The sequence below is a fragment of the Triturus cristatus genome, chromosome 5_1, assembly GCF_964204655.1.
Source record: "Triturus cristatus chromosome 5_1, aTriCri1.1, whole genome shotgun sequence".
Classification (NCBI taxonomy): Eukaryota; Metazoa; Chordata; class Amphibia; order Caudata; family Salamandridae; genus Triturus; species Triturus cristatus.
In genome coordinates this window covers 54,286,214-54,308,984 of record NC_140587.1, presented here as the reverse complement: position 1 = coordinate 54,308,984, position 22,771 = coordinate 54,286,214, and the positions used below count along the sequence as shown (strand labels likewise).

The window sequence follows — 22,771 nt, the reverse complement described above, 5'->3', positions numbered from 1 at the left end:
TGGGGCCAGGTGCCCCGTCTTTTTGTTTTTTAATTAGCTTGGCAAATTGTAATTTTGTAATATCGATTTCGATATCCCGTTCTAGGTCTGTTTTAGCCATCTTTATCAGCTTGTCACCCTGGATATTAGCGAGCTGCAGAGTTGAGATGTTCTTTTCCAACCTGAGTATGACAGCTGAAAAGGAGAGCCCGATAGGGACCCATCTTGGCAGCTGCTTATAAGAACTGCTGGTGCTCAGTACCGGCAAGACCCGGCTCTCCTAAACTCCTAAGTAAAGCACTCCGTTATTCACTTCTGGCACCAGGCCCCCACCAGAGTCCTGTTTCTTTGGTAAGTCACCTCCAGCCCCAGTGTCAGAATGAATCACACCCGCTGCTGGATACATCCTTCGGTTTTATATTGAAGCAACGCGGATGGTTATTGAGTGAAGCGTCCCCTATGGTCAAGGGCTCTTCTTGGGGGAAGTCAATGAAAGAGCAGTCGCACGCAGCACCCAGGGGTCACTGACGCCCAGACCCTCCTGTGAACCTCAAGTCTCGACCATGAAGTGAACCCTCAAGCATTAGCACTTCTTGGCCGAAACACAGCAGCCTAGAAGACCCTATGACACCTTCTAAGCCTCCCTCCCCCACCACCTCTTCCTCTGCCTGAGCAAGACACACTGGAGAAAGCTTTGGAGCTCAAAGTTCACAGTTACTAGGATCATGTGGCAAGCACGCCAAAATATGTGGTAAGATTATGTGAAGGTTGTCTGTTGGAAGCACACAGGCATTTATCACACATGCCGTTACAATGCGTAACCACACATGCATTTACCACACGTGCCTTTACAACGCGGAAGCAGACATGCATTTACCACACTTGACTTTACAACATGGAAGCACACATGCATTTACCACACGTGCCTTTACAACACGGAAGCACACATGTATATACCACACTTGTCTTTACAACATGGAAGCAAACATGCATTTACCACATGTGCCTTTACAACACGGAAGCACACATGCATATACAACATGTGCCTGTACAACCGGAAGCATACATGCTTTTACCACAGGTGCCTTTACATCAGAGAAGCACACACGCATTTACCAAACGTACCTTTACAACACCGTAGCACACATGCATTGACCACACGTGGCTTTACAATGTGGATGCACACATGCATTTACCACACGTCCCTTTACAACACGGAAGCACAAATGCACATACCATACGTGCCTTTACTACGCTGAAGCATAAATGCATTTGCTCCCTTCCACCTTTAGTCTCTTCTCCTCACTCTGTGCTCTCTGGCACCACTCACACATCCATTATTGCCTTTTTTCAGCGTGCCCGGGAGGCCACCTCCTGGTGCCCACTCATGTGACGGCTCTGGGTACAGCCCAACCCACGAGGGCGAACCACACTCTTAAACAGCTCTGGGCGAGCTGGCGCGTCTGTGCTGCGGATATTACAACTCCTTCTAAACTTACAGGGAGGCTGGAGACAGTTCTTGAGCCGCATCCAGACCTGGGACTTGAGATCATGAGTGTATTTACATTCCGTCTGACGGGCAGAGTGACATCATCTCCTGCTCCTTACCTTCCACACAAACCGCTACGTAGTCTGAGCAGCAGTCACCAGCTGTAGTGCAGAGTTCATCACAAAAGCAGCCTCTGTAGCAGCTAACGTTCGCCCCGGAGCAACATAGCCTGGGTGGGCCGCCACATCCCCCTGTAAACGAAGTCAAACACAAGTGAATATCTTACGTTCGAGGCATGATATGTTCTCTGTCAGTAAGAGCTCTGCTGTATCTCAAGAGCTTTCACATAAGAATGTCAAACAAGCATCACCGTGAACTGCAAGTCAGCCTGTTGCAGCACTAAACATTATACAACAATGCACATTTGCACATTCGATCCCGGGCCCCTCTCAATGGCCTCTTCCATCATCACACGCGCATTTTTTGTATTTTTTTCCTTTGTTTTTTAATAAAGAGCGAGAGGGGTTCAGAAGCGTCTGTTTGCAATGCGGGCCCCGGGGGAAGAGAGGTCAGCGGACTAGTCTTCCCCCGGGGATTTCGTGCAGTGAAGGACAGGGGAGGAAGGGGTGGGATAAGGGGTGGGGTCGTCAGGTAGGGGTTAAAAGGGGGAGGAAGAGGAAGTCCTTCCTCTTCCTTTCCCCAGCGCCTCAGGGTGGGTTTAGTTAGTGGAACTTTGGGGTTCGTTGTCGTGGTGCTACGCGTGGCCGGTTTCGGGAGTCGGTGGCGGTTGGCGGACACAGCGACGAGTGGAGGAACGGTGAGCGGGGGCGCGGTTGTGGAGGTTGGTGGAGCGGCGGTTGAGGCGGCCTCGTCAGGCGACGGTGGGCGGCCTGTGTGCGGCGGGGGAGTCGGCGGGGGCAGGCTGGTGTGTGTGGCGGAGCTTGTGCGGCGATGGAAGGGCGTGGGGGCCAGGTGCCTGACGACGCGGCGGTGTGCGCGGCTCTGCAGTTGTTGGGACGCGCTGGGAGGTCGGATTTATTGCGGCCGCGGGTGCTGGATCAGGCGTGGGTGGGGATGGCGAGGACACCGCGTTCGGCGTCCGCGGGGGTGGCGACGGCCGTAGCAGCCTGCATGGAGGAACCGCCTCCCAAAAAACACGCGGCGGGTGCGCGGGGGGGGGGGAGTAAGAAGGCGGGGCCTGTGGGGAAACCCGGTGACCGGCGTCTGAGACTCCCAGTGTTGGGGTCCGTGCAGGTGGTGTCTGAGGGGGGGGGCGGGGGGGAGGTACGTTCTGACGCGGGAGGGGCTGGGGGTGCTGTGGGGGCGCTTGAGGGGTGGGGGCGGCAGTAACGGGGGGGGGCCGGGCCGGCTGGTAGTGGGGGGGGGGCTCATGCCTGGTGGATTACAGCGAGGACAGTGACCAGGAGGGGGACTGTGAGGAGCCGGTGGGTGAGGACTTTGCCCTGTATCTCTCTGGGAGCGAGTCGGTTGGGGGTGAGGGTGGTGGGTGGGGGGACCAGTCACAGGACGCATCAGGTGGTGGCAAAGGGGAAGGGTGGGGGGCGGGGGGGCAAAGGCAAGGCCCCGGCTAAAGGGGTGGGGGGGGCGCGGTACTGGGCGGGGGACTCCCGGCCCCTCAGGGGGTGCGGGGCGTGGCCGCGGGTCTCGGGTGGGGGTGCGGAGGTACGGTGGGAAGACCGGTGGGCGGAGATGTCGCTAGAGGAGCGGATACGGGAACAGCGCAGGATGATTGAGGAGACGGAGCGCCGGTGGGACGAGATGTGCGCGGCCAGGGAGGGGGTGCCCCCGGGGGGGGAGCGGGCGGTGGGCCGGGTGGCGGCGCGTGGGGGGGCGCGGGGCCGGCGGGGGGGCGCGGGCGATGGGTATGGGTTGATGAGGCAGGGACGGACTTGACGTCTCAGAGACCTGGTGGTGCTGGGGCCCCCTCGGACTATGTCGGTCCCGGGGGGGGGGGATCCAAACCAGCGCAGTTTGCTGGTAGAGGCCGGGGTGGGCCGTGGGGGCGCATGACGGCCTCCAGACGCCGGGTCGAAGGAGTAGGGGGGTCCGCGGCGGCCTGCCCTCCATCAAGGAAGCGGGCATCATCGGCGCCGGAGTATGAGTTTGTGCAAGGAGAGGAAGGCAAAGGTGTGAAGCGAGTGGTGCGTGAGGTGCGGATGGAGCCCGGTGAGCATGTCTTGGACGAAGAGCTGGATTACGAGTCGGAGAGTGAGGAGTTGGAGGAAGGTGAAGTGCGTGAGGTGAAGGGGACGGAGACAACGCGGAAGTTTGGTGTTTTACAGGCCAACAAAGCCAGCTGCAGCAAGGCGCCAGCGGCGAAAGTGTCAGCCCCGGGTCTCGGCGGACGGGCGCAGGAGGTGTCTCGCACTCTGACAGGTGAGAGCGCATGGTGGGGGGTGTGGGAGGGGGATGCCGGGTTGAGGCGCCGGAAGTCCTGCAGGTCTGTGGGGGTGGGTGATGGGTCGGTGAGGGTGGCGGGAGAGGCGGCGCAGCCGAAGGTGCCGGCTAAGGCGGCGGCCCCGGAGGGGGATGAGAAGCGGCTTGTGGGAGCCGGTGTTCAGACGGACAAGGAGGGGGAGAAGGAGGGGGAGAAGGAAGGGGGAGACAAGCATAAGAAGAAATTGCCTTATATGGGTTTGGCGATGCCGTTGGGGTCGCATTTGTCCGAAAAGACGAGGGGTAGGATTTGGAAACATGAGTATGTGGACGTTTTCAAACTGTTGCACCGGGAAATTCAGGTGAAGGAGGGGTCTAAGGAGAAGGAGTGTGAGTTGACGCGGCGACCGCGGGTGCTGGTGAATATGGAGAATTGGACATCGGCTTTCTTGATTTATGCAAGCATCTTTTGTGAGTAGCATCAGGATAGGGCGATTGCGTTATTCAAATACATGGATATCATACGTAAAGCGCAGATGCACTTTGGGGGTTTCGCCTGGCTCAGTTACGATGAGGAATTTCGGGCTCGGATCAGCGTCAATCCTGACAAGCCCTGGGGAGAGGTAGATCAGGAGTTGTGGGTGCAGTGGATGTCTTCCACGCAGTCCTCTGCGTCCACGCACACGGCTAGTGGGCTTCCAGTGGCCTATCGGCCTTTTCAGTCACGTCCCGCCTCGGGGGGGCGGGAGGGGGAGCCGGTGGAGCCGGGGGTGCGGGTGGGCAGGCTGCCGCTGCAGTCGCAACAGGACAGCCTGCTAAGAGTGGGGGAGCCACCACAGGGGCCTGTTGGAATTTCAACAAGGGGTTTTGCACCCGACACCCCTGCAGGTTTAAACATGAGTGTTCTAAGTGCGGAGGCCGGCACCCGGTCACGCAATGTTTCACATTGGCCACTCCATCCGAACAGTGGCGGGTCACCAAAGGCAGGGGACAGGCTGGGCCAAAGGGCTCCTACGCCAGTTAGTGTGGAGGCCATGGGTCCTTGGCTTTCCCGCTACCCCGATCGGGAAGCGGCGTTGAAGCTGTACTGGGGTTTCACTGAAGTGTGGAAAATAAAAATCTATGAGGCCTATATGTCCCCATGTGCCCCCCAACGCCTATGTGCGCATGCATGTAACCTATGCATTTCCCCTCCATGGCCTTTCCTATCATGTTACTTATGCTATAACGTGGCCTGTCATCATTCAGTTCCCCATGAGAGAAACGACAAATCTGTATTGAGACCTACACGTTTTGCATCATGGTTTCCTGCACCACATACAAACCCGTGTTTGTGGCTCAGCTAGACTCGAACAGAGGTTTCAGGCCTCGGACGTTCAGAAAGCTGCAGCTGCGTATCCTTGGCCTTACACACTTGGGCCTCAGCCAAAAGGGCCCTGCTACATGGTGCCGAGACAGCATTAAGCACGGTTATCTGCTTACTCCTACAGAGCCGCATTCCTGCCTGGAGAAGGAGGGATCAGCAAAGGAGAAAGCCTAGCCTTTCTGTCTCTGTTTGTGAGATTGCAAAGCTCACATCTGTGGAAATGTGGATTTTCCTGATCAGTTATGTCCCCTATCTTGGACCCCAACGGTTCTATATGCATGTTACAAGTACATGTATGTTCCCTCCAGTTCCAGTTTCGAAGACGCAAACACATGTGCGTCCACCGTCAACATGTCCTCTGTCAGATCCGCCATGAATGGGCTGGATATTCGATTCCTAAGTATGAAAGGCCACCGACTTTATATGGCTCAGTTACTCCATTTTTACAGTTCAGGCGAAGTAGGCCCGATTCTGTCCTCAAAACCTTTCCCTGCTCCCTGTCTCTGACAAGCGTCAGCTTGAGCTCGCATCTGTATCCATGAACTTTGTCCTATTTCCTGTGCAGCTAACGGTGCCTGCCTCGGCCAGTTTCGCCTGCCTGCCAAGAAGCTGTATTTCACCTTCGAATTATCTACTTTGCTTTTCAGCCGATGCATTCCTGTCTAGTGATTTAGGTAAACATTTCCCTTAGCTCTCGAGCAAAGGGCTTTGCCTCTCTGTCCCCATACAAGTAATTCATAGCCCAGTTGCCATGGAAAGTTTTCTGCCTCTCGCATCTCATGTAGACACTTAGGCGCTTGTGCACGCACACCCAGTCAGTATAGAATAGATTCTGTCCGAGAGTTCTTCCTTGTGGATAACATAGTTCTTTAAACATAGGATGTTAGATATGATTTGGGATTAGGTTGACTTGACCCCCCAGACTTTTCGTCTCCACATGTAGAGCTAAATGTCAAGTCCCCTTCACCCCCTAGTTGCACGTCAATTACACGTCATGCTGCTGCGCGCGCATCTATGCCAAATATTATCTTATAGATCCACCTATGTATGATAATCATAGCCAATCATGTTTCTTTTCACTCCTTATTACGCCTAGTTTCGATTACGTATTTACTGTGTCATTCCTCTTATCAATTGTTACGCCTTCTACATTCGTTTCATTGTAATGTATGTTCTATAAAAGCAATTTCCTGTCAATAAAGTATCGTACTTCACTTCCTGAGCCTTCTGGGTGACGGAACCTGAAGGCCGCCACTCGAGTCGGCCATTTTGGAATAAAGCCCATTCAGAAACCTCTTATACCACGGATTCTGCCTCTTATTATTCTGAGCTATTTTGTTTAAAGATCCAGTATGAAATTCAGTCCGGTAAAGAATTTATTTACCACATAATGGCGCCCGAACAGGGACACTTTCTCATCTCACGCGCCGGCGGTGCGTTGCAGGCCCGGTCTCCTGCCACAGCTGGACGGACCATAACGCGTACCAGCAGGATTTCCTGTAGCTCCCTCCGGTCAAGCGGGGGCGACTGAGGCTGCGATCAACCCAGACGAGGCGGTGAGAAGCGCGAAGTATCCCGACCAGAGCCTAGCTGAGAGAGCAAGATCCGAGGTATACAGAGGCCCACCAGGTTTTCGAAGTCCCGATGTCCAGAGGGTCCGATGTCCATAATCGAGTCCAGTCCATTCTCCGAGGCCTTTCGTTTTGAGCTACTCGGTGAGTACCATCGCCGGGGAGGCGTGTTGACGTGCACATAGGTTGTGCCGGTCAAGACGGATTTGGGTACACAAATCCGGTCTGCACTGTTTAGCAGTGTATATGTACGGTTTAGCCGTATATCAAGTATTCCGAAGTATCTAGTTATTGTCAAGAATTCTGCTTGGTGATTAGTTATGCAGACTATCATCATTGTTGGTCAATTTTAAGGGTCAAAATGTTTAGTGTTTAATTTCTAACGGGTTAAAATGTCCTGCATATTGTGGTATGAATGATTGTCCATTGTGCATTGTTCATTATTATGTTTTTCGTACTAAGTGTGTTCAAGATTAGGTATCAGATCAGCTGTGTTCAGGATTAAGTACCAGATCAGTTGTCAATATGCCGCTCTTTTCGAAATTGAGCACAAGCATGGCTTAGATGCCATATTATTCCTTGATTTATGGGTGGACTACACCAAAGAGTTCAGAGGGAAAACACGATAAACAAGGAAGTATAGTAGCCATGTGCCGAAAAATTAGGAAAGAAGTAGAACGCATACATGAAGAAAGATTGGAAACAGACGAGTTCGAGCAAGATGAAGCGTCGGAATCAGGAGATTCAGTGAGACAGTCAGACACCATAGCCTATGTAGGCAAAGGAAGGTCCTGTACTAATACCAGATGTTTTTCTGATCCGATACATCCTGTATGTCCAAACAATAGCAGAACCTATCCGACACCTATAATAAATATGAAGTCTCCCGAACGTTTGTTTCAAGCCGCAGATAAAATACTTCGAGAACGAAGGGGTTACCACCTCCTCGATTCTATGGACGAACAAGAATTAGCAAGGTCAGCTGTTCATTGGATGGACAGTCCCGGAAAATATGGTGATGTGACAGTCGCACACACGTTTTTGAACCTCAGTCCAGATGAACAACGTTTAGCTGGGATCTATATGATTCAGCAACTTCTTATATTATATAAGAGCCAACATGCTGATCCTGGTCCCTTACCTGATATATTAACCGAACTACTTGCGAATAGATGGAGAGGTTCTAGTAACAAGCTAATTAAAGAAATACTAATGTCACGTAAACAGTACGTTCTTTTTGTAAGTCCAGATCCTTTCTCGATCCCCAACCAAGAAGGAACACCGTACTACATGGATAAACAAAATCCCTTACGAGAAGTGCACCCAATAAAAGGCGAGGACAATGAGTTTCATCGTGTATTTGTTTACACACCCATAACAAAAATCGAATTGTTAGAAATGAAGAAAGTAGTACCCAGTCATGACAAAGACCCAGCGGGTTTTCACCGAGAAATTAAAGACATGTTACTGATGGGAGAGTACACCTATCCTGATATTATGACGATATTAAAGGTGCTAATGCCTGCTGGCATTTATGAAAAGCTGAAAGAAAAAGAGTGGGAAGTGGGAGACCAAAAGATAGACTGGACAGCATTAGAAGCAGAAGAAAGGGCCCGAACTGCAGGTTCAGGGCTCGGGGATAAAGTTAAACTGTTACCAGGTTTACTAGTACAGGTACTGCCACGTTTGTTGACTACGAAAAAGGAAGATTGGGGTGCAATCTCAGCCTGTAAACAAAAGCATGATGAAGACACAAGTGATTATTATGCTCGATTTGAAAAATGTTTTGGTATAAACAGTGGTATAAAAGCAAGTAGTGACTCATATCCACATTTATTTGTGACAAAACTAGTAGAAAATGCATTGCCTCCAGTGAAGAATAGAATATTGAAATTCGAGAGTACCTGGCAAAGTAACACTCCGTCACAAATGCTACAAATGTTACAGTATCATCACAATAGAATTAGGGATGAACAAGAACACGAGCAAAGACGCATGAAGGATACTAAAATGAAAATGCTAGTTTCCCAGACAGTACCAGCGGATGGTCACAAAAAGGGTGTGACACATTCTGGAGATTCAGCAGTTCCTGTAAAAGGAACCTGCAATTACTGTAAACAACCAGGCCATTATGTACACGATTGTCAAGTCCTGAAACGTAATATAGCCATAGGTATTGCAAAAGAAAGACCACGATTAGTCAGACAGGATCAGAATGAACAAGGAGCTATGCAGCATGGGCAGTCCATGCCAGCTCAGCAACAGGCTATGCCAGTTTCACAACAGCCCATACAATTTGTGCCAGCTGCACCACCGTTGCCTGTTGCTGCCACACAAACAACAACACGACAAATGTATCAGACCGCACAGTATGAATACCCTGAGTACCAACGTTACGCATGAACCAGCCTAGGGAGGGAAGTCGACTTACCCCTTATTGAGATTCCAGTAGATCAAGAGGGACCTTATGTACATAGTGAATTATTAGGTCAAGACAGAAAATTTTTACTCGATACAGGGGCAAGTCGAACAACCATAAAACGTAGTGAAGTTCCAGGGGCACCCCTCTCAGGCTCTCAAAATGTTTCCCTTGGTTTTTCAGGAAAGCCTATTGTTAATGAAGTATCACAGCCACTTCCGCTTACGATTGGTCCCTTGACACGAACTACTGATTTATTGCTTACCAAATCATGCCCAGAAAACTTGTTAGGAATAAAGACATTGAAAGCCCTAGGGGCTATTATCTGTTGTTCTCCAGAAGGAGTAAGATTGTTTTTACGTGATTTTAAAGGTCATTATGTATCCAGAGACATGGATTCCCGACTACAGAACCTACCCACACATCTATGGGCACAAGGCCCTACTGATGTTGGTTGCATGAACATTACACCATATCGAGTCACATTAAAGGCAGGAGTGGTATTGCCACGAATGCGACAATACAAGTTACCGCAAGATGCTGTAGCGGCTTTACTGAAAATCATTGACGAGCTAGTTGCCCAAGGAGTGGTTGTGGAAACCGACTCCAATGTATGTAATTCACCGATCATTCCGATTCTTAAACGAACTGATCCTATGGCCCCGCCAGTATATCGATTAGTTATTGATTTGCGCGAATTAAACAAGTGCATTGTGCCACAATATCCGGTGGTACCCGATATCTCATCATTGTTGACAGCTATTGATTCTCAAGCCACATTCTTTACTGTAATTGATCTCAAGAATGCCTTTTTTAGTGTCCCAATAGATCCGGAAAGCCAATATCTGTTCGGTTTTAGTTTGAATGGACGAAGCTTTAAATTCACACGCGCTCCTCAAGGATTTACAGAAAGTCCCAGCATCTATAGCCAAGCACTGAAACGAGAACTTGACAGTATACACATGCCAGTTAACACTGCATTGCTTCAATACGTCGATGATCTGCTGATCACCGCACGAAGCGAACCCGAATGTGAAAAAGCTTCACTGACAGTTTTACATTTTCTAGCCGACAAGGGGCACAAGGTATCTCCTTCTAAGCTGCAATTCTGTGCCCAGCGAGTTATTTATCTTGGTCACTCGCTGTCCAAGGAGGGAAGGCAGCTTACACCTGATCGTATTCAGTTAATTGCGAACATGCCAATACCCAGGACACAAAAGGAGGTGCGGGCTTTCATAGGCCTCACTTCGTACTGTAGGCAGTGGATCCCTCAATATGCATTCCTAGCAAAACCACTCATTCAGTTGACAACACAGGAGGCAGCCACATCGACTGTCCTCCCTTGGACTCAGGAACACACACTAGCTTTTGAAAGCTTAAAGAAAGCTCTATGTCAAGCACCTGTTTTAGCGACACCATGTTACAGCAAACATTTCACACTTTTTGTTACAGAACGTGCAGGTACTGCTTTGTCAGTACTCACTCAGGAACAAGCAGGATCATGTAAGCCATGTGCTTATTTCTCCAGTACATTAGATCCCGTAGCTCAGGCTTTGCCTGCGTGTCTGAAATCAGTAGCAGCAACAGCTTTAGCAATCAGACAAAGCGATGCCATAGTGTTAGGACATCCATTGACAGTACAAGTACCACATGCAGTAGAGGTTCTTGTGAATCGAACGCAAACACAACACTTGACCATAGCAAGACTTACTGGTTATGAACTGACATTGTTTCAGCCACACATAGAAATCAGACGTTGTAATACATTGAATCCTGCTACACTTTTACCCGTAATTGGAACAGACCCACTAGCTCATGATTGTGTTGAAGTTATTGAGATAAAGACGAAACCCAGACAAGACTTAACAGACGTTCCATTGTTAGATCCAGACCTGACGTTGTATGTAGACGGTTCATGTATGAGAACAAGTACAGGGAATTTAGTTGCCGCGTATGCAGTCACAACAGACACTGAAGTTATTGAAACAAACTGTATAGATACTTTGTCAGCCCAAGCAGCAGAGCTTATTGCTCTAACACAAGCCTGTATTCAAGCCACAGACAAGAAAGTCAACATATATACTGATTCACGTTATGCATTTGGAGTTGTACATGACTTCGGGGTGCTTTGGCGAGAGAGGGGTTATTTAACTTCTCATGGAACCCATATTCAGCACGGGTCCCTCATTCATGCTTTGTTAGATGCAATTCATTTACCGACTGCAATATCGATTATGAAATGTAAAGCACACACGAAGTTGACTGATATCATTTCTCAAGGCAATGATTTAGCTGACAGAACAGCTAAACAGACTGCTCAGACTCATACATCCGACACGACAAAGCCAATAGTTCCGACACCAACACAGTGTATGACGATTAAGGATCCCGCACTTGACGTAATTGATATACAGACACATGCCACAGCAGAAGAAATAAAGAAATGGACTGAATTAGGAGGGATCCAGACAGATCAAGGATGGATGACGAAGGAGAAATCTGTGTGGTTTCTCCCTGATTCCATGGTCCAAGCAGTTATAGCTACAATTCACAGTCCAGCACATTTAGGAGAGAAAGCTATGTTAGACAGCATTCAGCACATTTGGTTCAACAAACATTTACGAGCAGCAGCTAAACAAAAAGTCCGTACCTGTATGATATGTTGCCAGTTTAACCCAGGAAAGAGTGTTCCCGTAGAGCAGGGTGGATTTCAGCCTCCTGACCATCCTTTCGAAGTCCTCCAGATGGATTACATCCAGATGGAACGATGTCGAGGATTCAAATATGTTCTCGTAGTTGTCTGTGCTCTTTCCCGATGGACTGAAGCGTACCCAGTATCAGATTACACTGCCCCGACTACTGCCAAGCAGCTAGTTCGAGAATTCTTCCCACGGTACGGTTTACCACGTGTTGTATATTCAGATAACGGCCAGCCTTTCTCATCCGAATTAATGAAACATGTTTCACTCTTGCTAGGATATCAGTGGAAATTTCACTGTGTCCGACACCCCGAGGCAGCAGGCCTTGTGGAACGACATAATCAACTTTTGAAAATTAGATTGTCTAAAATATGTCAGGAAAAAGGTGTTGACTGGATAGTAGCCTTACCAGTTGCACTGTTTTACATGAGAATGGTAGCACACTCTCGAACAGGGCTATCCCCTTACGAGGTGATCTTTGGCAGACCACCGAATATGTGGGGGACGCCTATACCCCGTAAAATAACTGATGTTGACTGTAATATGCTGACAGATTACCTGGCTTCCTTGATGTCTGCACTACAATCTTGTCGTTCACAGGTAGTCGCAGCTTTTCCTGACAACACTGAGGTGAAACCCCATGACGTAATCCCCGGCGATTTCGTCCTTGTCAGGAATTTCGACAGGAAGACTCAGCTGGAGCCCAGGTGGAAGACTCCTAAGTTGGTCCTGCTGACGACAAGGACAGCTGTGAAGATCGAAGGGAGGAAGGGCTGGGTCCACTCCAGTCACATCAAAAAATTTCATGGACTTCCTTCGGACAGAAACAGTCCTCCCCGTGTGTCTTCCCCCATTGACTCAAAGCTACCTTTGGCTGAGGCCAGTAGCACCGAACTCTATAAACTGAAACTCAGATCCAGAACCAAGCTGTCGGACGATTTGATTGTTTAAGTCCTCTCCAAGGTGAAGCGGTTGAATCTGTCCCCGACATGTATCCCTTAGGTCTGAATCATGAACAATACAGAGCCATATTGAAACGACACGCTTACTGTAAATTATTGCATAGCCACTGTATTGTGACTTTATTAATTTTGTTTTTCTTGAGTTTTATAATAATTACTGCAAGTATATTGTTGCATATGTATTATCCTGTTTCTAAACGTGCTTTCAATATAACTGATGAACATTCTTTTAGTGACCTACCCCCACATGAGTTGTCCTATAGACTTGCGCTGCGTAATAATACTTTCATTAGTATGTTACATCATTCCCATCAGACTAGTAATGCCACTAATTGTTGGGTGTGTGGCCGACTCCCTCCCTATCAGAACAACAAAGGAGTTCTGCCTTTCTTTCCACATCCGTTCACACATAATGGCTCCTGTGGAGCATGGTTCAGTTTAATCAATTCTATAGATTCAGATACAGCAGTTTATCAACACCATTGGATATGGGGAAATCTGAATATAGTGTTATACAAAGTCTGTCACCCTGACAAGGAGGGTCACCCCAGTAGGACAGGAACGGATCTAGAAAACGAAGTATACAGATTAGGTAATTTTACACCTAATCTCATGATTCTGAATGTCGAATCCGAAGTTGAGCTAATTTTACCCACCATGTCAGTATTTCCAGTTAAAGGTGAATTATGTATACGAAAAGTTGGTTCCATACATATGGGCCATAGCAAATGCACCATTACAGTAGAATTTAGTGATGAAGGCAAATCTTCATTTAGAGCTTCACGCCACTCCTACTTCATATGTGGTCAGACTGCCTATATGGGTCTACCACCAGACTGGGATGGTACCTGTTACATAGCATTCCTTTTGCCACCTGTTTTCCTAGCTCCTCCTGATTATTATCGAAATGTTCATTTAGTACACAATAGAGAGCGAAGAGATCTCCCAGTTGTCGATTATACTGAGACAGCATGGGACAAGTATGTAGATTTCAATAAAGGTATTTTTCCATATATAGGTACAATTTCCAATAGTAAGCTGATACGTAGACTAACTAAGACTCTTGAAGCTGTAGTGAATGAGACTATAGCCGCCCTAGGCAATCTGACAGAGGAACAATCAGTGATGAGAATTGTTGTTCTTCAAAATCGGCTTGTCCTTGACGTCATCTTGGCCGATAGGGGCGGAGCTTGTAGGGTCATCGGATCAAGCTGCTGCGTATTCATACCAGAAAATTCGCCATCTGTATATAAAGCTATAACACGCCTTCATAAGATTGTGAGCCAGATACACGAGAATCCAGGCACTTGGACTTGGTCCGGGTGGTTTTGGAGTGTGATATCAGCCTGGGGATGGAGAGTTCTATCCTTCCTAGGTATTGGCCTTCTTATACTCTTCAGTTGCTGCTTATGCCTGCAATGTGGACCAGCGATTTGTGGTTTGTGTGCCACATCGTGTATTCCACATCAAGGTTTTCGCTCAAGATCACGGAAGAAGAAAGAAGAAGTAATGATGCTCCATGAGCAAATCGATGGATTAATGAAGATTGATGTTTCTTGACGGGCAAGTAGGGGACAAGGAGGGAATGTGGAAATGTGGATTTTCCTGATCAGTTATGTCCCCTATCTTGGACCCCAACGGTTCTATATGCATGTTACAAGTACATGTATGTTCCCTCCAGTTCCAGTTTCGAAGACGCAAACACATGTGCGTCCACCGTCAACATGTCCTCTGTCAGATCCGCCATGAATGGGCTGGATATTCGATTCCTAAGTATGAAAGGCCACCGACTTTATATGGCTCAGTTACTCCATTTTTACAGTTCAGGCGAAGTAGGCCCGATTCTGTCCTCAAAACCTTTCCCTGCTCCCTGTCTCTGACAAGCGTCAGCTTGAGCTCGCATCTGTATCCATGAACTTTGTCCTATTTCCTGTGCAGCTAACGGTGCCTGCCTCGGCCAGTTTCGCCTGCCTGCCAAGAAGCTGTATTTCACCTTCGAATTATCTACTTTGCTTTTCAGCCGATGCATTCCTGTCTAGTGATTTAGGTAAACATTTCCCTTAGCTCTCGAGCAAAGGGCTTTGCCTCTCTGTCCCCATACAAGTAATTCATAGCCCAGTTGCCATGGAAAGTTTTCTGCCTCTCGCATCTCATGTAGACACTTAGGCGCTTGTGCACGCACACCCAGTCAGTATAGAATAGATTCTGTCCGAGAGTTCTTCCTTGTGGATAACATAGTTCTTTAAACATAGGATGTTAGATATGATTTGGGATTAGGTTGACTTGACCCCCCAGACTTTTCGTCTCCACATGTAGAGCTAAATGTCAAGTCCCCTTCACCCCCTAGTTGCACGTCAATTACACGTCATGCTGCTGCGCGCGCATCTATGCCAAATATTATCTTATAGATCCACCTATGTATGATAATCATAGCCAATCATGTTTCTTTTCACTCCTTATTACGCCTAGTTTCGATTACGTATTTACTGTGTCATTCCTCTTATCAATTGTTACGCCTTCTACATTCGTTTCATTGTAATGTATGTTCTATAAAAGCAATTTCCTGTCAATAAAGTATCGTACTTCACTTCCTGAGCCTTCTGGGTGACGGAACCTGAAGGCCGCCACTCGAGTCGGCCATTTTGGAATAAAGCCCATTCAGAAACCTCTTATACCACGGATTCTGCCTCTTATTATTCTGAGCTATTTTGTTTAAAGATCCAGTATGAAATTCAGTCCGGTAAAGAATTTATTTACCACACATCAGTAAAAAAGCCCATAGCCCCCATGTAAGGCCTCTGCAGTAAATGAAGAAATAGATGCCACATCGGCTCTTGGTGATGAGCAACCTATGTCACAAATCAGTCCCTGCTCCAGACATCGGATATCAGATAAAACAAGATGTGCTGGTCGTCCTGACACTGAAGGCCTCACTCACTGAAGGCCTCACTTCCAGACTTTTCCAGTTGCATAGCAACCCTCCCCACGTCAGTTACACGTCATGCTCGAGTTGAGCACAAGTAAGGCAAAGTTCCAGTACAATTCCAGCAGATCACGCAACCCCCTCCAGGTATCCACCCACACTATGACAAATTACCCATTATCATCAAGTGGACGCCCACATGGACGCCCACCTTCACACCCTCTTACACGCCCACATGCTCTTATCTCACTCTCTTTTGCTCTTTTCGTTTCCGATGTATATATACTGTACTCTGTGAATAATGTTTTGAGAATATTGAGAATACTTTTGAGTCCCTTCCAGATCCCTTGTGGTGATGGTAATATTCTCCCTTTGACTCGAGTTATTGGAATAAAGCCCTTTTTGAACCTGATACCACAGACTCAGCCTCTTGCTTTATGCATGATCCTATTTATATTCTGAAATACATAGAGCGTAATATATTATTTACGACATAATGGCGCCCGAACAGTTCAATCTCTTTCCCCACACGCCGGAGATGACGGTCCAGTTTTGCCCCCTTCCATAGCCGTGATGGACTTCAAGCGCGCACGTCGCGGGTCTTCCCGCCAACTCCCTCAGGCCAACGAAGGGGACGGACTGCGACCAGGCATCCAGACGAGGCGGTGAGGAACGCAGATTGTCCTACCCAGAGCCCACCTGCGAGAGAGCTGTGTCCGAGGTATACAGAGGCCCACCAGGTTCCAAAGTTCCGAAGTACCTACGTCACGAGTCCGGTCCAGTCCAGTCCAGAGTTTCCGAGGCCTTCCGTTCCGTGCTTCCCGGTGAGTACCGTTGCTGGGGACGCATCTAGACGTGCGCATTAGTTTGTGCCGGTCAAGACGGGTTTGGGTACACAGATCCGGTCTGCACTGTTTTAGCGGTGTATCTGTACTGTTTAGCAGTACATCCAGTATTATGCAGTTAGCTAGTATTATTCTAATTATCGTTGTTCGTTTTAAATGTTTTAATATGTTTTAAATGTCGTGGTATGAGTGATTGTTCGATCTTCATTACTGTGTTTATTGTATTAATTGTGTTCAAGTCCGAGTAAGAATCAAGTAGCAAGGTTTAAGATGCCGTTATTCTCAAAATTAAGACAGATAAAAACTAGAAAAGGGATACTCGAGGAAGCCGTCCCCATTCCACCTAGGGACACTCCAGGGTACTTTATGTACCATAAAAATGAGAGTAGAAGAAGCATTATGGAAAAAGAAAGCCAGACAGTCACAGAAAGATGCCATTGAGTTTTGGCGCAAGGAGTCACATAGAGGGGCGGAGTAAGTGTTTCACGAAGCAGAGAGAAGTAGACAGGAGTCTAACAAAGGCAAGGAAAAGATGTTACGGGAGGATGTGGAGCAGGTAAAATGAGCGCAGGCTGACAGAGAAAGAAATACTGACGTTGCTGGTATTTATCTCGTCCTTTGAGAGGACCTAGCAAGAGTGGCCCCAGTAGAAAGACCAGTTAGAGTGCCACCGCAAGTACCCCGATACATATGATAATGATATAGTGGCTCAAGTGTTCTTGAGCCTCCCGCCAAAAGATAAGCACATGGCTAGTGTTTACATGGTCCAACGATTGTTTACGTTGTTAAAAGGGAATTGAGAGGGGTGTAGCTAGAGAAAGAGCACCACCTGTGATTTGATGACACCCCTAATGTACGAAGTGTTAACGAAAAATAATTAGTGATCCATTAAGGGTTTAGCTTGAGAAAAAAATTGTGGGTATTTCGAATTTGCAAATTGTTCAAGAATACAGGTTTGTGTTCTTGGTGGTCTAGTGAGCCAATGTGCTGGGTCAAGACGGTAAGATTATGACCCCCTGAGAGCAAATTGTATATAAAATTACTTTTTCAATTGGGCGAATTATTGCAGTTTTTATGGAATTGAGTAGACTTTTTGTCTTTGACAGCTTCAGAGTGAGGAGATGGTGGGGGCTGAATGGAGCAGAATGTGATACAGAAATCGGAGACAGATTCTGACCTTGTAGCCAGTGTAGGTGGGGGCCGGTGAGAGGAGCAGAACGGAGGCACTGCTTGGAAAGCTTCTCTGACATCGCATCTGTGTAATGCCTACGGCCGGAGAGCCTTGGGGGCCAGGAGTAGTTAGCAAAAAAAAAAAAAAGATGGCTGGCAGCCCAGGCTCAAGCCGCGCTGAGGGGATATTTTTAGCTTCTCTGATTAGACAGGGCAGCTGAGAAACGAAACTCAAGCCTTTGTTTGTTCTATTCTGTGCAAAGCCAGTGCCCCGAGGAAATGTCTATGGCAAAGTGATGTTTTATTTTTTAGCAAATGTTACGTTGCTTCTAGACAGGAAGTGAAATGATGCTCTTGCTTGAAATTTTAAGGGCTATATGCCTATATAAAAACGATTTTCAAATTCAGACATTTTTGAATTGTGGCCACAAGCTGCCACCAGTTGCATTGGATAAATGATCCAGTGGTTACGGGTCTGTGAGGAAAGATGGGAGATGCATCTTCGACTAGGACATGAGGGTACATTGCGTACAAAGATGCATAGCTCATTTTTATAAAAAAAAAGACAGGTTCGTGTGTTCTTCATTTTTGATTATTGTTGCTGATCCTGTGTGTCAGACTTGACACGGTGATTTCAGCTGACAGCTGGTCATCATTGGGATGACCCACTGTCAGATGGGGGTGTATAGGGCAGGTAAATCAGTTATTGATTATAAGCCTGACAAATTAAGCAGGCCAGAATGTTCGCCTCTGAGCTGTAGGTACAGAAATTGGGCGTCACTGCTCATTTATATATGTTAACGTAATTTGTCTATGCTTTCTGTGCTTGGTATACTGATGGCTTGGCATATGTATTTTATATATGTTTTGTTTTTGTGTTGTATTGACCAGTCTGTTTAGCGTTTAATACAAAGTTCTCCTGTGCAGTACGGAGATGGTCGTGACGACGGCAATCTTTGCACAGCGCTTGGCTGGAACTTGTTCACAATTACTAAATTTCACGGACATGATATTACCATTATCATGCTGTCAAAATAGCAGACAACACGTTATCAGTGTATGTCTAATTGGTGTTGGAGATGAATGAAACAAAAGAAAAAGGCTATGCAAGACTAAAATATTTTTCACATAACTGCCTTTCTCTTATAGACAGGCAGCCTCGGTCATATGTTTCCAGATTGGACATTAAGGAACAATTATGAGCTGTACACTCGCATCTTAACTCTTGAAGAGCATGTTTTAGATAAGGACTGCCACCCCAGAGTGACAAATGAGGCTCGGTATTTAGGGTAATGAGAGAATATCTGACCGGATTTCCTTTTTAAAGTTTGCTTTAGTAAGCTCATTCTTGTAAGTGGTGGCCCCAAAAGTTGACTTGTTTTTAAATTAGGCTATTGGGTTTGGGTTTCTGAAGGGAGACGTTTGAATATGAAAGGCGAGGGATGCAGTTTGTTGTATAGGTGGAAATTATTGCAGAATGACTGGTTTCTTTAGCAGATAAATTATTAATTATTAATTATCGACATTAACAACTGTTCTTAAACTTGGTTTTCCAAATATTTAGGAAGTTTAGCATTCCTATTAGGGCCTCCTAGCATTAATATTGACTTCAGGTTGGTGTAGGTTCACATAATAGGGACATTTGCATATGAGATGTCATTTGGCCAGCCTATGAGCTCACACAATGAAGTTTGTACATTTGCTGGAGGGATTTCTCTTGAATTTCAACTGCGCTGTGCATCTCCTATAATTTTGCTTACGCCCAGTTGCTACACGCAGGGTTTGATAGTGTTTGACAGCAGTGCAATCTGTTTCAGATTTCCTCCTGTCTAAAAGGGGGGAAGGAGGAGACTATTGGCTTCCTGCTGGCCCCTGAGGAGGTTCGCTTCCCGCTAGCCCCTTAGAAATTAAGCCGAGGAAATAGGTATGGTGCTTTCCCCTTTTTCTCATGTTTTATTGTGATCTTTCAGGGGAATTAGTTGTGGGCACCGGAACGTATTCAATTGATTTCTGGTTTTTCACAGCCCAAGACACAAAAGGAGGTACGTGCATTCATTGGCCTCACTTCATATTGCAGGCAGTGGATTCCCCAGTATGCTTACATAGCCAAGCCCCTAATACAGTTGACGACACAGGAGGCAGCTTCTACTAAAGTCCTCTCTTGGACACAAGAACACACTGTGGCATTTGAAGAATTAAAGAGAGCTTTATGTCAAGCACCAGTTTTAGCAAACCCTGATTACAACAAATCGTTTATGCTTTTTGTGACAGAACGGGATGGAACAGCACTATCTGTCCTAACACAAGATCATGCAGGAAAACACAAGCCCTGTGCTTATTTTTCTAGTACATTGGACCCAGTAGCACAGGCTTTGCCTGCGTGCCTAAAATCAGTTGCAGCAACGGCCTTAGCGATAAGACAAAGTGACTCGATAGTGCTGGGCCACCCCCTGACAGTACAAGTACCGCATGCAGTGGAGGTTCTCCTAAACCGGACACAAACCCAACACCTGACTGTAGCTAGACTGACAGGCTATGAGCTAACGTTATTTCAACTACACATAGAGATCAGACGATGCAATATACTGAATCCCGCTACCCTTTTGCCCTCCAGTACAGAAAGCCTTTCACCACATGACTATGTTGAAGTAATACATACCGTGACTAAGCCAAGACAAGACTTGACAGACGTTGCACTTCCAGACCCCGACCTAACACTATATGTTGACGGCTCATGCATGAGGACAGGGGCGGGAGAATTAGTGGCAGCATATGCAGTGACTACTGATACTGAAATAATAGAGACTAAAAGAATAGACATATTATCAGCACAAGCAGCAGAGCTCATCGCCCTAACACAAGCATGCATAAGAGCTAAGCACCTGAAAGTAAACATTTACACCGACTCCCAATATGCATATGGGGTAGTTCATGATTTTGGGGTGCTCTGGCGAGAAAGAGGTTTCTTGACCTCTCATGGGGCCAAGATACAGCATGGCCCCCTTATTCAAGCCCTACTGGAAGCAATACATTTACCAACAGCCATAGCTATCCTAAAATGTAAAGCACATACCAGAGCCCCAGATACCATTTCCCAAGGCAATGATCTGGCAGACCGAACTGCTAAACAGACAGCTCAGACTCCACTAGACATGACAAAGTTACAGGTTCAATCAGTGTCCAAAGCCATGACAGTTAGGGATCCTTCCAAGGATGTACAAGACATACAGACACATGCTCTATGGACGAATTAAAGAAATGGTCGGAACAAGGAGGGGTACTGACTGATCAGGGTTGGATGACTAAGGGCAAATCCACATGGTTTCTTCCTGATTCGATGGTACAAGTAATTATAAATACCGCACATAGTCCTGCACGTTTAGGAGAGAAAGCAATGATAGATAGCTTACAGAATATATGGTTCAACAAGCACCTGCGTGCAGCAGCGAAACAAAAGGTCAGAACATGTATGATCTGTTGCCAATTCAATCCAGGTAAAGGCATTCCGATGGAACAAGGTGGATTCCATCCACCTGACCACCCTTTTGAAGTGCTCCAAATGGATTATATCCAAATAAACAGATGTAGAGGTTACAAATATGTCCTGGTACTAATGAAGCAGGTGTCCCTTCTGTTAGGGTATACCTGGAAGTTCCATTGTGTGCGACATCCTGAAGCAGCAGGCCTTGTAGAAAGACATAATCAGACATTGAAAATTAGACTAGCAAAGATTTACGCAGACAAAGGTGTAGATTGGATGGTAGCCCTACCGGTTGCCCTCTTTTACATGCGAATGGTAGCTCATTCTAGAACAGGCTTATCTCCCTGTGAAGTGGTCTTTGGTAGACCACCGAATATGTGGGGCACTCCAATGCCTAAAAAGATTACTGATGTTGATAGTAACATGCTGACAGATTACCTGGCTTCCTTGATGTCTGCACTACTCTCTTGTTGTTCGCAGGTTGCTGCCGCCTTCCCTGACAACACCCAGGTCAAAGAATACTCCATCGCTCCTGGTTGGAAGGCGCCGAAGTCAGTGCTCTGGACCACGAGGACGGCCGTTAAAGTCAAAGGGCGGAAAGGATGGTTGCACCTTCATCACTCTTTTACAAAGGAAAAGACCTTTTTTCAGACTTTGAACACCATTTTCTAGAGGAGACTCCACAGCAGTTTCCACAAAGCTAAACTTAGATCTAAAAAGTCAGAACCCGTTTGATCAATTAAGTCCACTAGGTGGTGAAGCGGTTGAACATGTATTCTGGCTTGCATAAGATCTTGGACAATAACATAAAACAAAAATAAGAGAGCAAGATAAAAAGCAAATACTGTAAAATATTACGTGGTAGATGTATAGTGACTGTGATTTTTCTATCTCTTCTGTGCATCACGATAATATGTATCAGCTTAATACTACATGCTATTTTTCCTCCTATTGCCTCACTCTTATACTCCTCCACTAATGATACCTTAAAGCACACATTTAGTGATCTGCCATCCCATGAGTTATCATATCGACTTGCCTTACGCAACAATACCTTTATTCAGATACTGCACCATTCACATCAGACTAGCAATGCTACAGACTGCTGGGTCTGTGGCCGATTTCCCCCGTATCAGAAGGTAAAGGGAGTGTTGCCTCTTTTTCCTTTTCCGTTCTCCCATAATGGTTCTTGCGGAGCATGGTTTGCCTTAATGACATCCATCAACGGTGATGCCAAAGAATGTCAAGACAAGGAGTGTAGGGGCGAGTGGGTATGGGGTAACTTGAATAAAGTCATGAACAAAGCATGTTTCCCAGATGAAGAGGGACTTCCCCAAATGAAAGGTACAGATCTAGAAAATGAAGAGTATCTGCAAGAAAATGCGACCCTCGATTTTATAGTGTTGAACGTAAAGCCCCAACACATGTCAGGTCCGCCTTCAATTACTGTTCTGCCAGTGAAAGGGAACT

The 22,771-nt window shown here is 47.0% G+C and overlaps 1 protein-coding gene across 3 annotated transcripts in view; it reads right to left on the bottom strand.

The window, feature by feature from the left end:
• Positions 1-22,771, bottom strand: part of LOC146830153 (uromodulin-like) — a 778,490-nt gene that overhangs the window by 578,982 nt on the left and 176,737 nt on the right. For all 3 annotated transcript variants that reach the window (XM_085604404.1, XM_085604403.1, XM_085604405.1), the window contains exon 2: positions 1,588-1,719. In XM_085604404.1, the coding sequence (XP_085460530.1) occupies positions 1,588-1,719 (132 nt within the window). The remainder of the gene's footprint in view (positions 1-1,587; positions 1,720-22,771) is intronic.